This window comes from Salvia hispanica, chromosome 2, assembly GCF_023119035.1.
Source record: "Salvia hispanica cultivar TCC Black 2014 chromosome 2, UniMelb_Shisp_WGS_1.0, whole genome shotgun sequence".
Taxonomy (NCBI): Eukaryota; Viridiplantae; Streptophyta; class Magnoliopsida; order Lamiales; family Lamiaceae; genus Salvia; species Salvia hispanica.
In genome coordinates, this window is record NC_062966.1 from 2,383,128 (window position 1) to 2,404,874 (window position 21,747).

Below are 21,747 nucleotides of genomic sequence, written 5' to 3' on the forward strand. Positions count from 1 at the left end.
GTAGAAAACCCAGTTTGCAGCACCTTCATATTTGGGGCTGTTCAGCAGAAACTAGAGTATACTCTTCGCAAGAAAAGAAATTGAATTTTAGACAGTTAGTGGTTACTTTATAGGTTACTAGATAAATCCAAAGGGTAAAGGTTTTATTATCCTAATGATAACATGAGAATTATGGAAACTGGAAATATATAATTCTTTGAGAATGGTGAGATCAGTGGGAGTTTTAACACTCATAATGCGGTCATTAGTGAAATAAGGGTAGATTTTCCTCTTCCCTCATTTCCTTAAGAATTAAGTGTGCCAAATATTGTTGAATAGCCTAACAATATTGAACATTTGAACGACTAATGATGATGCCAAGTTCATTGAACATAGGTGTGGAAGAAGCATCTCTAGAAGTGTCATTAATGTTTTCTTAATGAGAACGAATGTGGTCATTTCTGATGACTATGTGGCATATCTCCAAGAATCCGAATGTGATATATGAATACGTAATGATCAAGTATATTGGGTGTAAATGGGTCTTCAAGACCAAATTCGACATAAATGGTTTAATCGAACGATTTAAAGCCAGACTTGTTGCCAAAGGTTATACTCATAAAAAAATAGCATTGATTATAAAGAGACTTTCTCTCAAGTATCAAAGAAGGACTCACTTAGAATCATTTTGGCACTTGTAGCCCATTTCGACTTGGAACTACATCAAATGGATGTGAAAAACTGCTTTTCTAAATGGCGATTTGTAAGAAGAAGTCTACATGAAACAACTTGAAGACTTCATTAAGAAATGGAATGAAAATTTTTAGTCTGCAAACTTAAGACATCAATTTATGGACTGAAACAAGCTTCTCGACAATGGTATTTTAAATTCCATGACACTATTACTGCTTTTGGTTTTAAAGAAAACACTGTTGATCGGTGTATATACCTCAAGGTTAGTGGGAGCAAGTTCATATTTTTGGTTTTGTATGTTGATGATATATTGCTTGCTAATAGTGACATTGGATTACTACATGCACTAAAATTATCTCTCTAAAAATTTCAACATAAAAGATATGTGTGAGACATCCTATGGCATATGATAGAAATATCTTGTGATCAATCACGTGGACTCTTGGATTATCTCATAAAAGCTACATAGATCGAATCTTTTAGAGAGATATGGCATGAGTGCTTGTTCTCCAAGTGTTGTTCAAATTCATAAAGGTGACAAATTCAGTTTGGATCAATGTCCAAAAACTGAATTGGAACGTAAGGATGTGGAAAATATTCCTTATACATCTATTGTGGGAAGTTGATGTATGCTCAAGTCTGTACTAGACTAGACATCAGCTTTGCAGTTGGAATGCTAGGCCGTTACCAAAGTAACCCTGGTGTTGAACATTGGAGAACTGCAAAGATAATAATGAGATACTTAAAGTGAACAAAAGATTTTATGCTCACATTACGGAAATCTGATCAACTAGAAATTATTGGATTTCCATTAAAGCTAAATTTATGGTTTGCTTTGAAGCATTAATGATTGCAAAATTTTATTTCAGGCCTTGGTATTGTCTCCTCAATATCCAAGCCGTTGAAATTATATTGTGATGATAGTGCAATCGTATCTTTCTGTAAGTATGACAAGTATTAAAGGAGCTAAACACATGGAATTAAAGTTTCTTGTCATGAAAGATGAAGTTCAGGAACAAAGAATATCTATATAATATATAAGCACACAGCTTATGGTTGATGATCCATTGACTAAGACGTTACCGCCTAAGACATTTATGGAATAAGTTAACATAATGGGTCTTGGGTATGGAAACGTCTAATCTTTATGTTTCCATGTTGGTTCAGACACTTAAGTTATGGATATTTTGAATTCAATAAAGTTGTTTCTACTTTTTCTGCATATACTTATTATTTGAAATGCATATGTACGTTTTTAGTATTAATGCAGGAGGTCTTGAAATAAGACAATTACGGACACGGTGTCACTTATAGATTATACTAGAGTGGATATTGGTGATGTGGTACATGGAAGGAACTGTATCGATTGAATGATATACGCCCGCCATGACTCGCATTAGTAGTCTCTCTAATATAATACTTATGTTTACCAATGATGAAAGTATTTATAAATTCCAATATTATGCGCGCCTTATGTTTGTTATGTCTATTTTATCGTGGCTCTGTCACGTGTGACAAGTGGGAGAATCGAAAACTTTGTGTCCCACATGTTCGCCAAGTGGGAGAATGTAAGTTTTATGTCTCACATATGTGACATGTGATAGAATCCTAAATAGAATTGGATATTTAATATAATACATTAACATGGTATTAGACACATTTTTCCCTAATTAATTATTGTTATTGGGATGTTTCCTAATCATGTGATTAATTAGTCAATTAATGGTAATTCACAATATGATTCCTATGACTAACAAGGAAATTGAGGTTATATATAATTGTATATGGCCGATTGTTAGTTGACTAATATATAGTCACTGATTTGGGAATAATATATTTCCTATCATATATTAAGGAAAGGAATATATAAGTAAGGAATAATGTTTGTGATTTACGTGAGACTTGAGAATCAAGTTTATGATTATGAATAAATTATTTTGGGCCTCTTTGATGGAAAGGGCTTTTAGGGTTTGATAATTAGGGTTTGTCCTCTCTCTGCCTATAAATACAAGTGTGGGATCCCATCAAATCACACACATTATAGAGAACACATAAACGAGGAAAAGAGAGAGAAACAAATCCTTCGAGTTGGAGCTGCGCTACTACGCCAAAAAAGGAGTTCAAGGAAATCGTCTCCTCCTTCCTCATTCGCTTCCGCTATGGATCGCCAAGGTATGTTTCGATCCTATTATGTTTATGGTTTTACGTGAAATACATGATGTTCGAAGATCTTGCTTTACTTATATTCAATTATGTCTTCTTGAATATATGATGATAAATTATGTCCAACACTAAAAGCTCTAAGCGCGGACGCATCAAAGCTAATGGGTTCGTACTTGTGTCGTGCAAGATGAGGCACTTATCACACATACTCACAACCCACATAAATTTTAATGAAATTAATTTATTCGATAACGAGTTATAAAAATATTGGGGTTAATGCTTTTTGTGTTCTAGGACACCAATGACATTCTGTTACGAACTCCTTCCCTTAACGAAGATCAATCTGCAACACGAACGAAATACAACAATCCGGCGCCCTCAACAATGGGGGTCGGCGGCTGAAACAAACGAACTGGCGCGGAGATTCTCCTCCGTCGGCAGTGATTAGATTTTCAAGAGTATTACGCAAGTTTGTTGGTGAAATAATTCTTCATTGATTTCTCCCTAAAATAATTACATTCTTCCCTATTTATAATACTAAACCTTAATTTACTAAACAAGAAAATAATATATGGAAAGATATAGGGAATCAATAGATAACTAACTAATTGGGAAAACCTAAGATTTGGGGATCGTAACAACTCCCCCACGGTTGAAATCCACCTTGTCCTCAAAGTGGGAACCACGAAGCAACGATGACAATTGAAAGCAACAACTTCGGCGAGGCTTCTCCTCCTGGATCGAACGAAGACCAAATAGGCAAACGTCTCCCATCATCTCCTTCAAATTTCTGAGCATTAGTGAAGAGAACGGGTTTTGATGGCATGTTTAGCCAGAGGCTACAAGTCTCTGTGGCAAACAAATACTTGATAAATCCCTCATGTGGCAGCTCCTTATCATCTGACAGCATATTCATAGCATTCCAGAAAACATTGTCAATGTGCAGTTTCTCATTCTCATCACGTAGATCCATTTCTGCCAATTGCTTAGCAAGAAATTCACAATTTTGTATGCTAAAACTAACACATATACCAGGATCGAATGCACACAATGGGATCAGTTTGTTCATCTTAAATATATCACTAACTGCACCACCTTTACCCACAACTAATCCTGTCGGTCCTTTGGCATTTTCTGTCCATCCGATTTGAACAATACTCTCATGCCACACAACATCTTTTTCTCTGCCTGCTAGCTTCCTAGGAATATCTGATACCGCACATGTGAGTGCACAGACCATGACTGACGGATACGATACTTCGTGAAGGCAATTCACAACTTCATCCATCAAACCATGCTCATCACCATTGAGTAGATTTGTTTCCTTCATAACCGCAGGCGATTTCTCTTCTTCAGATGTCCTGCATGATAAGTTTCTAGTGTGCGAAAGAGGTTTATATTGTTGGGTTCAAACTTATCGATTTAGAGATCAAGAAAAAATGAAGATGATATATTACTGTTTTTAACTCTAATTAATATGAACTCTTTAGAAGTGATCTGAAAATAAATATGTGAGGGTTTGATCTAAAGCAAATAATATTACACTCAAGTAAATAATATTTTACTCTTTCTTGTCTCATAAAAAATGAAATGTTTTCTCTTTTGGGTTGTCCCATTAAAAATGAAATATTTCTTTAAATGAACAATATCATCTCTACTTTTTCCACTCTCTTATTTTATATTCTCTCTTCCTAAACTCACAAAATAACACTATATAAAATCTCATGTAGAAAAATAAAATTTTCATATTTAATGAAATGGAGGGAGTATTAATGTAGAGTTTAAAGGTGCATTGATGATCCTTAACATAATCTGTAAATGAATAAATTATACTTTAGTAAATTAATTAGGATATATATGTATATCAAATTTCTTTATGTAGTATTCTCTCCATCCCATCAAAGTTGAGTTGTATTTCTTTTTAATCCGTCTCATAAAAGTTGAGTCATTTCTTTTTTTGACAAAAGACAAAGTATCTAATCACTCTTACTTTATTTCATCATTTACTTTACTCTCTTATCCTTTATACTTTTTTCATCTCTCCTATTTATTTAATATAAATCTTAATCTCCGTGCTTAAAAGTTTTGTCTCAACTTTTATGGGACGGAGGGAGTACCATTTAAGTTGTTATTTTAGACACATTAGGTGTGATATACATCATTTATAGTTAACTAATACTCCCTCCGTTCCATAGTAATGGAGGCGTTTCTTTTCGGCACGGAGATTAAGAAAAATTGTGTTAGGTACGAGAGAGTAAATTAGAAAATGAAAAAGGTAGAGAGACGAAGAGAGAATAAAGTAAGAGAGAGTAAAGTAAGTGTGGAAAAATATGTTGACTTTTACTAAAAAAGTAAATGACTCTATTACTATGGAACGTACCAAAATGACAAAATGACTCTATTACTATGGAACGGATGGAGTAGAAGTCAACATTAAATAATTAATCATCGCAAAAAAATTTCTATTAAAGAAAAGGGACATAGAGCTAATAAGTTAGCAAAAATGCCTTGTTAATCCAGTCCAATCGAATCTCAGTTAGAGCTATATTTATTTAAATGCGTGTAGCTGGTGGCTAAAGATAATAAAATTAAACATAACAATCATTCTAAAATGAGTAGAACTGTATAGAAGTATTATTTTCATGATCTTCTAGTACCAACTAATTCAACATGTGAGATAATATTACCTTACTACGATTTGGTGTCTTTACTTTTCTATTAAAACTTATAACTAGTTCTGTTTTTCTGTAAAATAATTTATTAGGCTGTCCAGTAAATTTAATTAAGATCACAAATGAATCTGTCCAACAATGTTGACTGTGTTTGTAAATTCGCATGTGTGAGCAATTATAACTCGAAGAGTCAATACTTTTTTACTTAGCTTTTTTATGGCTATTAGAGCGTCTCCAATGGCGGACGTCGCGGTAGGACGTCACCGACGTCCGACCGGACGTCCGCTGTAGTGAAGAAGAAGGGCGCGCACGCCCGTCCCCAACGCCCGTCGGATGGGCTCGGACGTCCGATCCACGGGCGGGTGGACGTCCGCCATAGTGGTGAGGTCGGATGTCCGATTTTTTATATATATTTTTTTTAATTATGTAATTTTTTTTAAGTATTGTGTAAATTTTTTAATGAAGTATTCGAATTTTCCCGTATTCCGTGTCGATATTTTAATTCCGTAAATAAAAAAGTTCGTAGATTGAATAATTGCGGGAAGTCCTAGTGGATGTCCTAGTGGGAAGTCCTAGTGCATAGGAAGTCCAAGTGATGTGGCAGTAAAATGGGAAGTCCTAGTGATGACGTGGCAGAAAGTTTTTGTGGGAAGTCCTAGTAGAAGTCTTAGTGGGAGGAGCGCCACCAGAGACGCTCTTACACTTGACCCAAGAGCATCTTCACGGGAAAATACGACTTAGTTAAGATGTTGAAAGACTGGTATGATTAGGTATTTAGGTTAGAGTGATGCTAAATGGCCAGACTATGGCCGGCCATAAAGCGGTTTTTTTATACATCTTTTTAATTACTTTGCACAACATCTTTTTTTATTGGCTGTAATTTACTGCTCACATATTTTCAAAGAGTAATAAATTCTGGCCTCCACTTATTTCGGCTACATCTACCCACTCTCTTTTTAAATCTCCGATGACTCCTCCTCCATAATTCCATCGACCCTTCTTCTCCGGCCACTCTCCTCTCTCCTCCATTTCTCTCGGACAGATAAGTAGAAAATGGACAGTTCAAAATTAAAGAAATAAAATCAAATATTCCATGAATCTTTATCCCTTCAATATTGAACCCTAATCAATAATAATGGAATTGGAATTTTTGTTGTAGGCTGTGGCCTGTGAATGTGAAATCCAAAAACTGAATCTTAAAAAACAAACAATTACGTGAAACGAAAAGGAAAAATAAGATATCGATAAGTTTCAGATTACTTAGAAGATGACTAACCCATTGTATTTCTTTCATTTTGATTTCCTTTTCTTTTTATTTATTAAATTATTATGTTATTTAACTTTAAAAGGTTACATTATAAAATATCTTCATAATACTAATAAATTAATTAAATTTTATTCAACAATACATGAATAGTATATGGATAAAAATATATATAAACATAATGATAATAAATTGATACAAAGTATACAATGTGAACTATGATATACTACATAATTAACAAATTGATACAGATGTAAGTAATATACTTGTGAAATACTAGTACATAATTAGCTGTTGAAAAGGAAAATCAATGTAATTGTTGTAATAATAATAATAATAATAATAATAATAATAATAATAATAATAATAATAATAATAATAATAATAATAATAATAATAATAATAATAATAATAATAATAATAATAATAATAATGATGATGATGATGATGATGATGATGATGATGATGATGATGATGATGATGATGATGATGATGATGATGATGATGATGCTTTTTGGATACTTATAATTTAACATTAATATTATTTAATTGTTCAATTGAAATTTCCAATTATTTAGTGGGATCATTGAACTATCGAAATCTCAAACTCAATCAATTAAATCTAAAAAGCAATAAGAATTCTCATTGTTCAAATCAATTGAAAAAGAAATTTAATTATCAACCGCTCCCTTCGTCCCCGAATAAGATACTAATTTCCATTTTGGTCCGTCCCCAATTAAGAGTAGCACTTCACTTTTACCATAAATAGTAAGTAGGTCCCACATTCCACTAACTCATTTCACTCATGTTTTATTATAAAACCAATATAAAAAAGTGGGTTCCACATTCCACTAACTTTTTCAACCAACTTTTTTTTACATTTCTTAAAACTCGTGCCCAGTCAAAGTGCTACTCCTAATGGGGGACGGAGGGAGTACATAATATCAAATGAAATATCCTAAGTGATAAGTTGAACTAAACCACAATTAAAATTCTTATTTGTGATTTGTAAACTTCAACCAAAATTCATTGGAATTGAAGATCATTTGGGATTATCATATGTGAAATTAAATCGGTAGTCAATTCAAATCCTTAATTATTCAAATGAAACAATAATCAATTTAAATTAATAGTATAAATTTAAATCATGAGACTAATTAGTGACTGACTAATTTTTATTAAATGATAATTAATATATATGTGTGCACTAGTGTCCTTCCACCGTTACAATCATAACATTGTCCCAACTTTGTTCTACAACATGACACGTATAATACAAAATAACAACACCATAATGCAAATAAATAGTGTACAATGCAAATTATAAAGTTTATAATGCAATCCGTGGAAATTCGCTTACAATTTATATTATAGATAGTATATCTCTTTACTGATAATTCATTTTGCATTATATACCGTCTATATCTATAATGTAAAAATAAATCTTATAATACAAAATACACTGTATACAATGCAATCTATGGAAAATTCACCTACAATGCCTTCTAATGTTTTTGCATAACAACGTTATTATTTTGCATTGTATGTGTCGCGTGGCAGCATGAGATTGAAAGGATGTTACTATTCTAACTTGGATTGTTTTTGAAGTACTGAATGAATGAATTATTATTATTATTATTATATAATTATTTTAATATTTATCTAATAATGCATATAGTTATTATGATACCATATTTAATATAGTTAGAAATCATATTAAACTAGATGATTATATTATAAAATAATAACAACGATAACTATACCAATAATAATAACAACGAATCAATCGGCACCTTTAATTGTTCAATTTGGTCCAAAATCAATTGAAACAATCAATTATTCAAATAAATCTATTTATACTAACTATTGAGATGTAATGCAGGAAATATGATACGCTACGTACCTTGTGTAAGAATCTTAATGTAAGAATCTTAAATGAATATCTTCATCGTTTAATGCACATTTAGTATTATTTGTTTTATATTTAATTTTAATATATTAAAAATATTATTCATATTTTCAATTCTACAAAATTCATAAAACAAAACCTCTTTTATATTTTATTCATTGATGGTTTAATGCTTAATTTTTTAACTTTCATTAATGATACTGCATTAAAAATTATACGAATTATGATTGTTATATAATTATATAATTAATGATGAGTGTCATTAGCTTATATTGTTAAGTTGTTTTATTAAATATATGATCCACCGTATTCAAAATTGTTCGTTAAATTATACTATGATATATTAAGACAGAAATTTAACAATATAATCGTTCAATCGAAATTAATTTAATCAGGGAGATCGAATATAAGTGGAAATCAATCGATTAATAGTATGTGTTAATGTATTTTATAATGTACAGTATAGATTAATAATTTAATTGTGTTAAAATATGAAATAGAATATAATGTACTATATATACCAATATATCACATTATAAGAACAAAAAAGAGCGTATTATGTTAATGAAATAATATTATTACTATTATTTTATACTTATATTTCTCTTTTGACTGATTTTAATAAATAGAATACTTTTTTTAAAAGTTTATTTTACTTCTATATAGTGATGAAATATTCACTTTATTTAATTGAGATAGGTTAGATAAACTAAAATTTATAAGAAATGAGAAATGGAATAAAAAGGTGGGAAATTTGCAGATACTTGAAGGATATGTGAGAATAGACCAGTGGAGAAGCCATTCTTTATTATTCTCCGGCGAAGAAGGATGAATAAATGCATTAAAGACTTGTAGTTATTCAATAGTGATTGGATAATTAAATGCATAAAGAACATTAGTACTCTTTAAAATATTCCAAAGGACAATTAAGTAAAACCACCAAAGCAAATATGAAATAGAATATAATGTACTATATATACCAATATATCACATTATAAGAACAAAAAAGAGCGTATTATGTTAATGAAATAATATTATTACTATTATTTTATACTTATATTTCTCTTTTGACTGATTTTAATAAATAGAATACTTTTTTTAAAAGTTTATTTTACTTCTATATAGTGATGAAATATTCACTTTATTTAATTGAGATAGGTTAGATAAACTAAAATTTATAAGAAATGAGAAATGGAATAAAAAGGTGGGAAATTTGCAGATACTTGAAGGATATGTGAGAATAGACCAGTGGAGAAGCCATTCTTTATTATTCTCCGGCGAAGAAGGATGAATAAATGCATTAAAGACTTGTAGTTATTCAATAGTGATTGGATAATTAAATGCATAAAGAACATTAGTACTCTTTAAAATATTCCAAAGGACAATTAAGTAAAACCACCAAAGCACTCAAAATTGAACTTAGTATATTTAATATTTTAGAAATTATAATTAGTGTGGCCAGCCAACCACATAGCATTTCCCTTTAGGTTATTATTTTAAGGATAATGCTATGTGGTCATATTATGATAACTTTTTCGTCATACTTAACTTATTAAAATAAAAATAATAATAGTAATGATAAACATATTTCTTAAGATTGTAGTAGATGTCGAGTAATATTATTTTAAATAAAAATCTGAATAAAAAGCAAAAGGATAGAAAGTACTCTAATAAAACGTAAATATCTTCTAAAAATAATAAAAATAATGTTGGATGGACGAATATAAAGTACTCTCTCCGTCCCATAAAAGTTGAGTCGTATTCCTTTTTAGTCCGTCCCAATAAAGTTGAGTCATTTCCTTTTTTAACAAAAGACAAAACATCTAATCACTCTTACTTTATTCCATCATTTACTTTATTCTCTCTTATCTTTCCTACTTTTTTCATCTCTCCTATTTATTTAATATAAATTCTTAATCTCCGTGCCCAAAAGTTTTGTCTCAACTTTTATGGGACGGAGGGAGTACTTACTTTATAAACTAAGGTAAAGGGTAGAGTTGTCTTAAGAGTTTTGATACTTTTAAGGCGAGTTAATTACTGAGTAAACTCATTTAATTTTCAGCTAAAAGACAAATTATGGCTGGTCATAATATGGTCATTTAGCATCACTCTATTTTATATTGTCAATTTCATCACTAGCTAAATACTATTGTATATTTTAAAAATAAAGATTAAAAAAAGCACAAAATGATTTATAAGAATGTAACATTGAAAAGGTACAAATAAAATGCATTAGAAGAGAATTAAAATATTTTATAAGAAAATAGAATTTTTTTTAAAAAAATGCATAATGATTTACAAGAGAAGCAAATTTTTGAAAACAAAATGCATAAAATGCAAATAAAGTTTTAAATAGAAAGTTAGAAAATAAATTGCACTAGAAGAGAAGAAAGTAAAATGTATTAGAAGATAACTAAAATATTTTACAAGAAAATGGTTTGTTTTAGAAAATGCATAATGCTCTAGAAATAATCAAAACGCATAAAGAAATTTGAAACAGAGAGAAATATTTTACAAAAACATACTATGTACAAATTAAAATGGACTAGAAGAGGATTTAAGGGTGATATTTTATTTTTAAAATAAAATTCTTGTTTTCCACATCGAGAAATGTGAAAATTTAATCCACCAATCTGCATTCAAATTGTCGATAAATTAAGGACCACAACAATAAATAATTAGGACAACTTCAACATGTAATGAGTTATGTCAGTCTTCTATGATGGCGATGATTCACAATTAAGTTCAGGCAACTACAAGCTACATCCTCAATCTCATACTCAATTCTATCATCTCTACCCCTCTCGATTATATAGTGAGCATGTGTATATCGTTATGTGTGTTTGTGGCCTTTTGTATTTCACTTTATTGCTCCTTGGTGTTTTCAGAGCTTGAGTTTTCTCCTTTCCTTATGCTCTAGTACCATATTAAATGGTAATCAAATGATGATTCATATGGGTAAATTTGAATATCGTTCATTCATCAATCAATGATATACTATAAACTATATACTCCCTCTGTCCCATAGAAATATGTTGTTTAAGATTGATACAAGTTTTAATGTGTAATTGGTAGAGTAAGAGACAAGGAGAAAATGTAGTTGAAATTATATAGTGGATGGTGGGATAAATAATAAGGTAAAACAGAATAAGAAAATTATTGTCATAAATAGATACGAAGTATTTCTATAAGACGGATGAAAAAAGAAAATATGACCTATTTCATTTTTTTTTAATCTTAAAGGGAAAGAGTTGATTTTACATTCGAGGCATTTACTCAAAAATGTCTCACCTATAGATAATTACTCCCTCCGTTCCGCTTAAGATGACACGTTTTCCTTTTTAATCTGTCCCAACTAAGATGACACATTTCCTTTTTTGGTAACTCTCTCTCCAATTAATACACATAACCACTTTTTCTCACTCCTATTAAAATATTCATTTTTCTTTTATCTCTCTACTTTAATACTTCCACTCACCTTCTCTTTCTCCAATTAAACACTTTTAACTAATACTACCTCTGTCCCTGAAAATTTGATACATATTACCATTTCGGTCCGTCCCTGAAAATTTGATACACTTCACTTTTACCATTTTTGGTAGTGGACCTCATATTCCACTAACTCATTCCTACTCACATTTTATTATAAAACTAATACTTTAAAAGTAGGACCCACATCCCACCAACTTTTTCAACTCACTTTCCATTACATTTCTTAAAACCCGTGTCGGGTCAAAGTGTAGCAAATTTTGGGGGACGGAGGTAGTAACTCCTAAAGTCCCGTGCCGGCTAAGCAATGTGTTATCTTAGCCTGGACGGAGGGAGTACTATGTAGTACTCAACGTTTCATTTTTGTTCCTAAAGTTGCCACATCATCTTGTATTTCTTTAAATCGGGGACGGATGAGATAATTGTGAAATTTACAAATTTTGTGATTTATAATTTAGTTTTTGAAAAGTGTTAAGCAAACTAGAATGTGATCATATTTGACGGATGATCAGATAACACAAAGAAAAGTGGAGTTCTGGTGAGCAGGATTGGAAATTGGGTAAGTATCGATGCGAGTTGATCAAGTGGGAGCAGAAGTGCAAAACTGCCCAGAGGGGGGGCAAACTGTCCACAACGCATGTTCAAACACCTTTATCTCTGTGGGATTCGACCCTTTCTTCCCTTTACTAATTCATAGTATTGTGGGTTAAGGTCTTGAAAGTCCTCGTCTCTGTTTGATCACCCAACGACAAGTTTATGTGCCTGCTTGATCCATCAAAAGACGTTTCTTGATCAGTCTGCGTGAACCCTAACTGCTTTTACTTGTGCGATTAGATCGAGTTACGAACGAGTCCTTTCAAATTCTGAATTTGAGCCATTCTTTGATCTCATGGAAATAGCATCGGGAAAACAAGTCAGACTAGTGGCCTATAAATTGAAGAGTGGTGCAGCAGCATGGTTGAATCAATTGCAATGTAATCGGGCTCGGCAAGGGAGAGCGCCAATTCAGTCATGGAGAATGATGAAACAACTACTTATACACCGATTCATACCACCAGACTATGAGCAACATTTTTCCTCATTATATCATAACGTACCCAAGACACCAGATCCGTGCATGAGTATACTGGAGAATTTCATAGACTGGCAGAATATAATAACTTATGAGAGTCCGAGAGTCAGCAAATTTTTCTCTATTTAAGTGGGCTAAAAATCTTTATTCGACAAAAGATAGGGTTACAGATGGTACTTACTTTTGAAGAAGAGAAGTAGCAGTTCAGGATTTTATCGAAGGAATCAATATGGACAAGTATACGGCCTACCATAGACAAAGGGAAGACCGTTCAGACTAACACACTTGCGACCCAACCACAGGCTCAACGGGGTGCTAATAGAGGTACTAATGCACCTGCACAAATGTCACGACTGCCTTTTCTAAGGATAGAAAGTTCGGTTGAACCATGACTAGTGAGGGGTTTAAGAAGCGGGGAAGAAATAGGGGAACAATCAATTGGTTCGAAATATGAGTCAAACATTGGAATTCAATCATTCAAATTAGAGTATCCAATCTAAGCACGTAGTTCAACATCTGAAAGAAACAATATTCTAACGACATCAAAAGATAAATGGAACAACATTCAACGGAAGCATTCGAGAGAAGAATAGTATTATGTATGAAGACATAATATATTCAAAACATTCTATTTGCTATTTCTTTACTTTTATATTCAACATCCACCTCACTCGTCACAGCTCGTCACAATTGAGATGTGAATTGATGATTCTGAACTTGTGAACGAAACTTGATTGATTCTTCTACTTTCTCTTTTGAAAATTTGCTTGTGCTGTGAAGAATTAATTGTGAGGATGAATGGAATACTGTCTTCGTGCCTTTTCGATGGAAGTATAATCGTGGTTGAATTATGAATTTAAATGCAGATTTGTGAAGGGGTGTTACAAGTAACGCTCATGGGGTGGGAAACAAAAGTCACGATATTTGAGGAATGAAAAGAATTGGCCTCTAATAACATTCAACCTCGTGTGGATTTACATAGAATATAAATTGCTTTAATCAACTGGGCTCAAATGCCCTTCTTAACAAAAGAATCGGGCTATAGAAAAAATGAAAATAATTGTTAGGCCCAAGAGATTATTATTTGATTTGGAATCTATCAATTGTACGAGTTATTTTGTCATTTTGGTACGTTCCATAGTAATAGAGTCATTTCCCTTTTTAGTAAAAGTCAACACATTTTCTTACATCTACTTTACTCTCTCTTACTTTATTCTTTTTTCATCTCTCTACTTTTTTTTCATTTTCCACTTTATTCTCCATTTATTTAACTCACCTAACACAATTTTTTTTAATCTCCGTGTCAAAAAGAAATGTCTCTATCACTATGGAACAGATGGAGTAGTAGACAAGTCCAAACACAAAAGAAATTTCTCTTGCTCGACCATAAACATCCAATACTTCGTTCCAATCGTATCTCTTACGCTGGCCGCATAGTCGAGACTTAAATGAAACAAAAAGAATTTAAGCTATTGATACGGAGGAATCACCACCGGTGGTAACAGATCAGCAACCATTGACAACCAAGGAACACCAAACAGCAGAGCCAATGCAGCCGGAGTTTGACACGAGGAGTGAGGCAGGGGAAAACCCGAGGACTAGCGTGAAGAGCCCTTTGGAGACTTTGTTTCTTATTAGTATTTGAGTTGATTAGCGTAATTGATTAGGATAGACTTATTTTGTTTTTGGGCATTTCAAATTTTCTTTGTTAATTCTTTCCAGAATCATAGGTCCAATCAATAGGTCCTTAGATATAAAAGGAGGCATTGTTATTTTATTCCATATCAATGAAATAACATATTTTCCAATCTCGCAAAAACTCTAGCTCTGGCGTGATCGACGGGGCAAGCCCGCGACTGCCGTGAATTATCTCACGTCAACCATCAATCTGACGTCGACCGTCGTTAGGAGGTGAATACTCTTAACAGCTATTGATTAGTAACTCCGTTATATGTCGAGAAGAATGTAGACAAAAAAAATCGTTCAAGTCCCTTTCGAGCTCCACTAAAAAGGTAGGAAAAAGTCAGGACGTTACAACAAAGCAGCAGAGGGGTCCAGAATACTAAACCCAATAACCCATATGCAGGATGTACTTCCGGCAATTGTTATAGGTATGTAAAGCCTGGTCATCGGTCTAATACATGCCCAGAGCGGAGGCCAAAGAACATAGTTTCATGTTCAACCAAGCGGTCTACACAATACAGAGAATAATGTACACGAGACACTCACGACATTATCTGATATGATTGTGGACAGTGGAAGTTGTGAAAATTTTGTTGCAGGTTGCCCGTAGAAGCACACCCCTCTCCTTCCTTACACAATAGAGAGAATAATGTACACGAGACACTCCTCGACATTATTCTCTTTCCTACTATATTTTCTCTTAACTTTAACTATTTATTACGATTTTTCCAAAACACGCGAAAAACAAATGTGTCATCTTAGTTGGGAAAAATGGATTAATAAAAAAGTATGTTCATGGATTAATAAGAAACTATGTAGTACATTGTTTGAAGAGGAATAATGATCAATTTTTAAAGGTTTACCAACTACAAATATACTATAAATTTCAGCCCGCAGAAGTCTATTATGCTGCTCAAATAAGGCATAATATTAACAGTAATTAATACGTGCATCTGGTCGTTTGACTTTGGAGAACACTAAAGTCAAACACTTGGTGTCATACCATACTTGTTATAAACACACACAATAAGTTATTAATTAATGTTGTGGTGAGCACGTATAGTAGATGGATGATGGGATATAGAGACAAGGGATAAATCATGTAGGCTAAGTTAGTGACTTCAAAATTTCCAACAAATATAATTGAATATAAGGGCAATGAACTAATTTAAATAAAACTAAAATTTTGGAAAACGTTAGGGTAGAAAAATAATTTCTGAATTCAAGTCAAACACATCAGAAAATGATATGTAAAGTTTTTGTATGATTTACTTTAAGCTTATCTAGAGCTCTATTAAATTAATGTAAATAATACGTTTTGAATTTGGATAGAGGACATGCGATGAACTAGTTTAGGTAGGTAGAAATAATATTGGAAACCATTTGGTTAGAAAAGTAGTAGCAATAAAATTGATAGAGTCCAACCTTATTAAAAAATAAATGTGGAAAGTATTTTAAGGTGGGATCAGTGAAGAGAGAAAACATCAATTCAATCTGAAAAAACATTTCATTTCATTTCATTTGAATAACATGGATATGAAAATGATTAGTTTGAGTTTGATGTCAGTAACTATGTTGCAAATGATTGTTGTTGGTGCTGGTGGGGGCAAGTGGGACCTTTTACGGTCGAACATCGGGGTGTCTGCTATGCACATGCAACTCCTGAACAACGATCGTGTTGTGATCTTCGACCTGACTGATTTCGGAGCCTCAAACATTTCCCTGCCAAACAACCGGTGTCGCGACAACCCAAAGGATCTGACACTCCAACACGATTGCACAGCGCATTCTGTTGAGTACAACGTGGCTTCCAACTCAATCCGGCCCCTGTTCGTGTACAGCAACACGTGGTGCTCTTCTGGAGCCGCCATGCCTGATGGTTCTCTAATGCAGACGGGAGGATTCAACGACGGGAATAATACTGTTAGAGTGTTCAAAGCATGCAATGATGATTCTTGTGATTGGCAGGAATTTAGCAATGTTCTCACAAACAGAAGATGGTATGCCTCCAATCATATTTTACCTGATGGAAGGCAGATCATTTTTGGTGGACGCGACCGCTTCTCGTACGAGTTTTACCCCAAAACATCTGGAGCTGATCTCGCTGTTGAGTTGCCTTTCCTCAAGGACACCCGAGATCCGACCATTGAAAACAATCTCTACCCCTTTGTTTTCTTGAATGTGGATGGGAATATGTTTGTCTTCGCCAACAATCGAGCTATCTTGTTCAACTATGTAAGGAGAGTGGTGGTCAGAAATTACCCTACCATCCCGGGTGGGGATCCTAGGAACTATCCTAGTTCGGGTTCTGCAGTTCTGCTTCCGTTGCGGATATCCTCAGGAGCAATAGTAGCGGAAGTATTGGTGTGCGGGGGAGCACCAAAAGGATCCTATACAAGTGCAAATAACGGCAACTTTGTAGCGGCCCTTAATACATGTGGGAGGATCCGAATAAACGATCCAAATCCGCAGTGGCTCATGGAGACAATGCCTCTCGCCAGAGTCATGGGTGACATGGTGCTTCTCCCCAATGGAAATGTCTTGATTATTAACGGGGCCGCTGCTGGTACAGCTGGCTGGGGTTTAGCTCGTAATCCTGTGCTTACGCCCCTCATTTATCGACCCAATAATCAGCCCGGCTCCAGGTTTGAGGCACAGAACGCCACTTCTATACCTCGGATGTACCACTCCAATGCAATATTGCTTCGCGATGGGCGTGTTCTTGTAAGTGGAAGCAATCCAAATGCTTATTACACATTTACAGGGGTGCTCTTTCCCACAGACCTCACAATGGAAACTTATTCCCCGGAATACTTAGATCCACAGTTTGCACCTCTTCGTCCCAACATCATTTCCCCGGCTTCGCATTCTCAACTTGCCTATGGACAACTACTCACCATTAATTTCACCCTTCCTCAACCCACAATCAATGCTACTACTGCTAATTCTCTCACCGTCTCAATCGCCGCACCTCCCTTCACGACACACTCATTTTCCATGAATCAAAGACTCCTCCTTCTTACCACTTCTAATGTCACTTCTTTGGGAGGATCCAATTATCAACTTCGTGTCTCTACTCCCAATTCTAAAATTCTTGCTCCTCCAGGATATTATCTTCTCTTTCTTGTGTATTAACAAATTCCAAGTCCTGGCATTTGGGTCCAATTCTAGTAGCTAGCATAGTAGGACTACTTATATATTTTCCTTCTTATTATTTTCAATTTGTTACTCTAGTTTAGTTTGTCTTCCTTCTCTCTCTCTTTCCCTTTGTCTTTCTTTTAACAAGGGAAAGCCAGAGACGTGTAAATATGCTCTTCTTTCCTTGAGAGTACGTAAACAATGATATGTATAAATCTCACTATTTTTACTTCAGAATATGGATGCCTATTGTTTATGAAGCGATTTTGTTTTGTTTTATATTTGTTTCAAACATAAGGGTCATGCGCAGAATGGTATTCTGCTTCTAGAACTGGGGATTATGTTTGAAAGAGAGACGCATGACCAGGCAAATACGCATGACGGTCGTGCGTCGTTCAATAAAAAATTTAAAAAATATAAAAACGCATAACTTTTATGCGTCGTTTAATAAAATGCATGATTTTCATGCGTTTCATTAGCTAACGACGCATGAGGATCATGCGTCGCTCACAAACTGGAAAGCTAAAAATACGCAGTATTAAGATGGAATGGCATTGGTGTCCTAACACAAACAGAATTAACCCAATATTGTCGTACACATCATAAAATACTGCACATGTGTGAGTTGGGTTCGAAATTGCTTAGGTTTGGATCAAGCATAGAATGGCCCAGAGTCAGATGTCCTGCATGATAAGTTGCTAGTGTGCGAAAGAGGTTTAATTTGTTGGGTTCAAACTTATCGATATTAGAGAACAAGAAAAAATGAAGATGATATATTACTGCTTTTCAACTCTAATTAATATGAACTCTTTAGGAGTGATCTAAAAATAAATAAGTGAGGGTTTGATCTAAAGAAAATAATATTATACTCTTTTTGTCTCATAGAAAATGAAATGTTTTCCCTTTTGGGTTGTCCCATTAAAAATTAAACATTTCCTAAAATGGGAACAATATCAATTTACTTTTTCCACTCTCTTACTTTATATTCTCTTTTCACTAACTCATAAAATAACACTACATAAAATCTCGTGCCAAAAAATAAATTTTTCATATTTAATGAAACGGAGGGAGTATTAATGCAGAGTTTAAAGGTTCATTAATGATCCTTACCATAATCTATAAATGAATAAATTATACTTTAGTAAATTAATTAGGATATATATGTATATATCAAATTTCTATACATACCATTTAAGTTGTTATTTTAGACACATTAGGTGTGATATACATCTAAGAGCATCTCCAAGGGGGAAAGGTAAATTGAGAAGGTATATTTCTCATTTACCTTCTCAAAAAGGTAATTATACCTTATCAAAAAGTAATGGATTTCAAGGTTAGAAGGTATATTAAAAAGGCAAACAAAAATAACTAATTTTTTACCTTCTCTTCCAAGAAAAGGTAAAGATACCTTCTCAAAATGAAGATGTTATAATACCTCCCCAAATACCTTTTCTTTTGGAGTATGAAATTTTATCAAAAAGAGGTAAATATGGTAGTTATTTCTCTTTTACCTCTCCATTTACCTCTTTCCTTGGAGATGCTCTAACTAACACACTAATAGAAGTCAACATTAAATAATTAATCATCGCAAAAAAAATTCTATTAAAGAAAAGGGACATAGAGCTAATAAGTTAGCAAAAATGCCTTGTTAATCCAGTCCAATCGAATCTCAGTTAGAGCTATATTTATTTAAATGCGTGTAGCTGGTGGCTAAAGATAATAAATTCGCATGTGTGAGCAATTATAACTCGAAGAGTCATTACTTTTTTACTTAGCTTTTTTATGGCTATTACACTTGACCCAAGAGCATCTTCACGGGAAAATACCGACTTAGTTAAGATATTGGAAGACTGGTATGATTAGGTATTTAGGTTATTATTTTATATTGTCAATTTCATCACTAGCTAAATATTATTGATGTAATAGAAAATGTATTAAAGATATTTTAGATGATCTTGCTGCTGCTAGCTATGGTATCTTCAATGAGTTGATATGAATAAAATAATTGTTGACATTTGAGCAAATTTTTAATTATTTAAAAAATATATATAGTATATTTTAAAAATAAAGATTAAAAATGCACAAAATGATGCTTGAGGAGGATGCTTGATTGCTTGGAAAGCTATTCAAAGGCCCATTGATCAAGGGGGCCTTGGAATCGGTGATATCCTTATTAGAAATGCAGCTCTTCTATTCAAATGGTGGTGGAAATTTGCGGACAGCCAACGACCCTAGTGGAAGAAAGTTGTGAGCTCTACAACACTCGACACATTGGTGATCTACAAAAGCCCGAGGGAAAGAACGCCGCTAGTACTTGGGGACAAGTTCTGGATTTTTCAGAAGTAGCAATGAAGTGCAAGAAGTTGTCGAAAAAGGGATCAGAATGAAAGTCGGAAATGGATCAATATCAGATTTTGGCTTGACAAGTGGACTGGAGATGACAGCCTCAAGAACTTTTTCCCAAGATTATTCATGATCTCTACACAACAGAGTGACTTTATTGAGGACATGGGTTCATGGGATGATGGTAGATGGAGTTGGAAGTTTACTTGGAGAAGAAATTTTTTTGTTTGGGAGAAGGAATTGGTGGAGAGTCTTCACCTATCCGTGGATCAAACTTCTTTGAGTGAGAGTGGGAGGGATGTGAGAGTTTGGACTTTTGACATTTCAAATGCTTTCTCTGTTTCTAGTTTTCTTGCGCGGGTTAATCACTTCATGGGAGAAGATGATAACCATTCTCGGAATGGAAGACTTTTGGTGTGGTTTGTCCTTCAAGGAAAACTCAACACCAGGGACAGGCTTTTCAGATTTGGAGTTCCCGGAATTGCAGATGATCTGTGCGTTTTTTGCAAGGAAGAGCGAAAGACTATCAACCACATCATGTTTGGATCCAAGTACGCGAGCAGCGTGTGGTACTTCTGCTGTAACCAATGGAATCTCGCCTTCAGCTTGCCCGAAGACCCGATCTTGTGTTTTCTCACTTGGATGGATGCACCTTTCTACAAGTTCGATAAGAAAATATGGACATCCCTTTTCTATGTGATTACATGGTCCATATGGTGGATTAGTAATAAAGTTGTTTTCCTAAACTTTGAACCAAATTGGGAGGTTGAAAGAAAACTAATTTTGTGGAGGCTCGGCTCATGGATAAAAGGGTGGTGCCCGAACTTCCCTTTCCTACCAGGAGAAATGTATGATGAGTTGGTCAAAGCTAGAAGATGGTCTGGAAGGTATCAAAGAACCATTTCCACTTACCAATTGATACAAAGGTGAATTTCATCTCGCCTCTTTTGCCTTTTGTTTGCTGCTGGGATTGTCTTGGTTTTCAGGCAGTGGTGCTGCTTACTCTTTGTTGCTTTCTTTGTTGGCGGGAGGTGTGTTGGTCATGGCTTTGTTGCTCGTTTCTTTTGTGTCTTTGTTTTTGGCTTGTTGCTTGTTCTTGTTTGGCGCTCTTGTTGTCCGTTTTTTGTTAGGTCGAAACATTTCTGCTTACTGTCATCGGTGGTTTGAGCCTTTTATTCAATCCAAAAAAAAATGCACAAAATGATTTATAAGAATGTAACATTAAAAAGTTACAAAATAAATTGCATTAGAAGAGAATTAAAATATTTTATAAGAGAATAGAATTTATTTATTTTTAAAAATTTGCATAATGATTTACAAGAGAAGCAATTTTTTGAAAACA

The 21,747-nt window shown here is 33.7% G+C and overlaps 1 protein-coding gene across 1 annotated transcript; it reads left to right on the forward strand.

The window, feature by feature from the left end:
* Positions 1-16,469: 16,469 nt before the first annotated feature.
* LOC125203183 (aldehyde oxidase GLOX1-like) lies at positions 16,470-18,135 on the forward strand. Its single transcript, XM_048101491.1, has one exon. The coding sequence runs from the start codon at positions 16,485-16,487 to the stop codon at positions 18,057-18,059; it is 1,575 nt and encodes a 524-aa protein (XP_047957448.1). The 5' UTR covers positions 16,470-16,484; the 3' UTR covers positions 18,060-18,135.
* Positions 18,136-21,747: the final 3,612 nt, after the last annotated feature.

Coding starts and splice junctions, on each gene's coding strand:
- LOC125203183 (XM_048101491.1), top strand. CDS start 16,485: ATGTCAGTAACTATGTTGCAAATGATTGTTGTTGGTGCTGGTGGGGGC.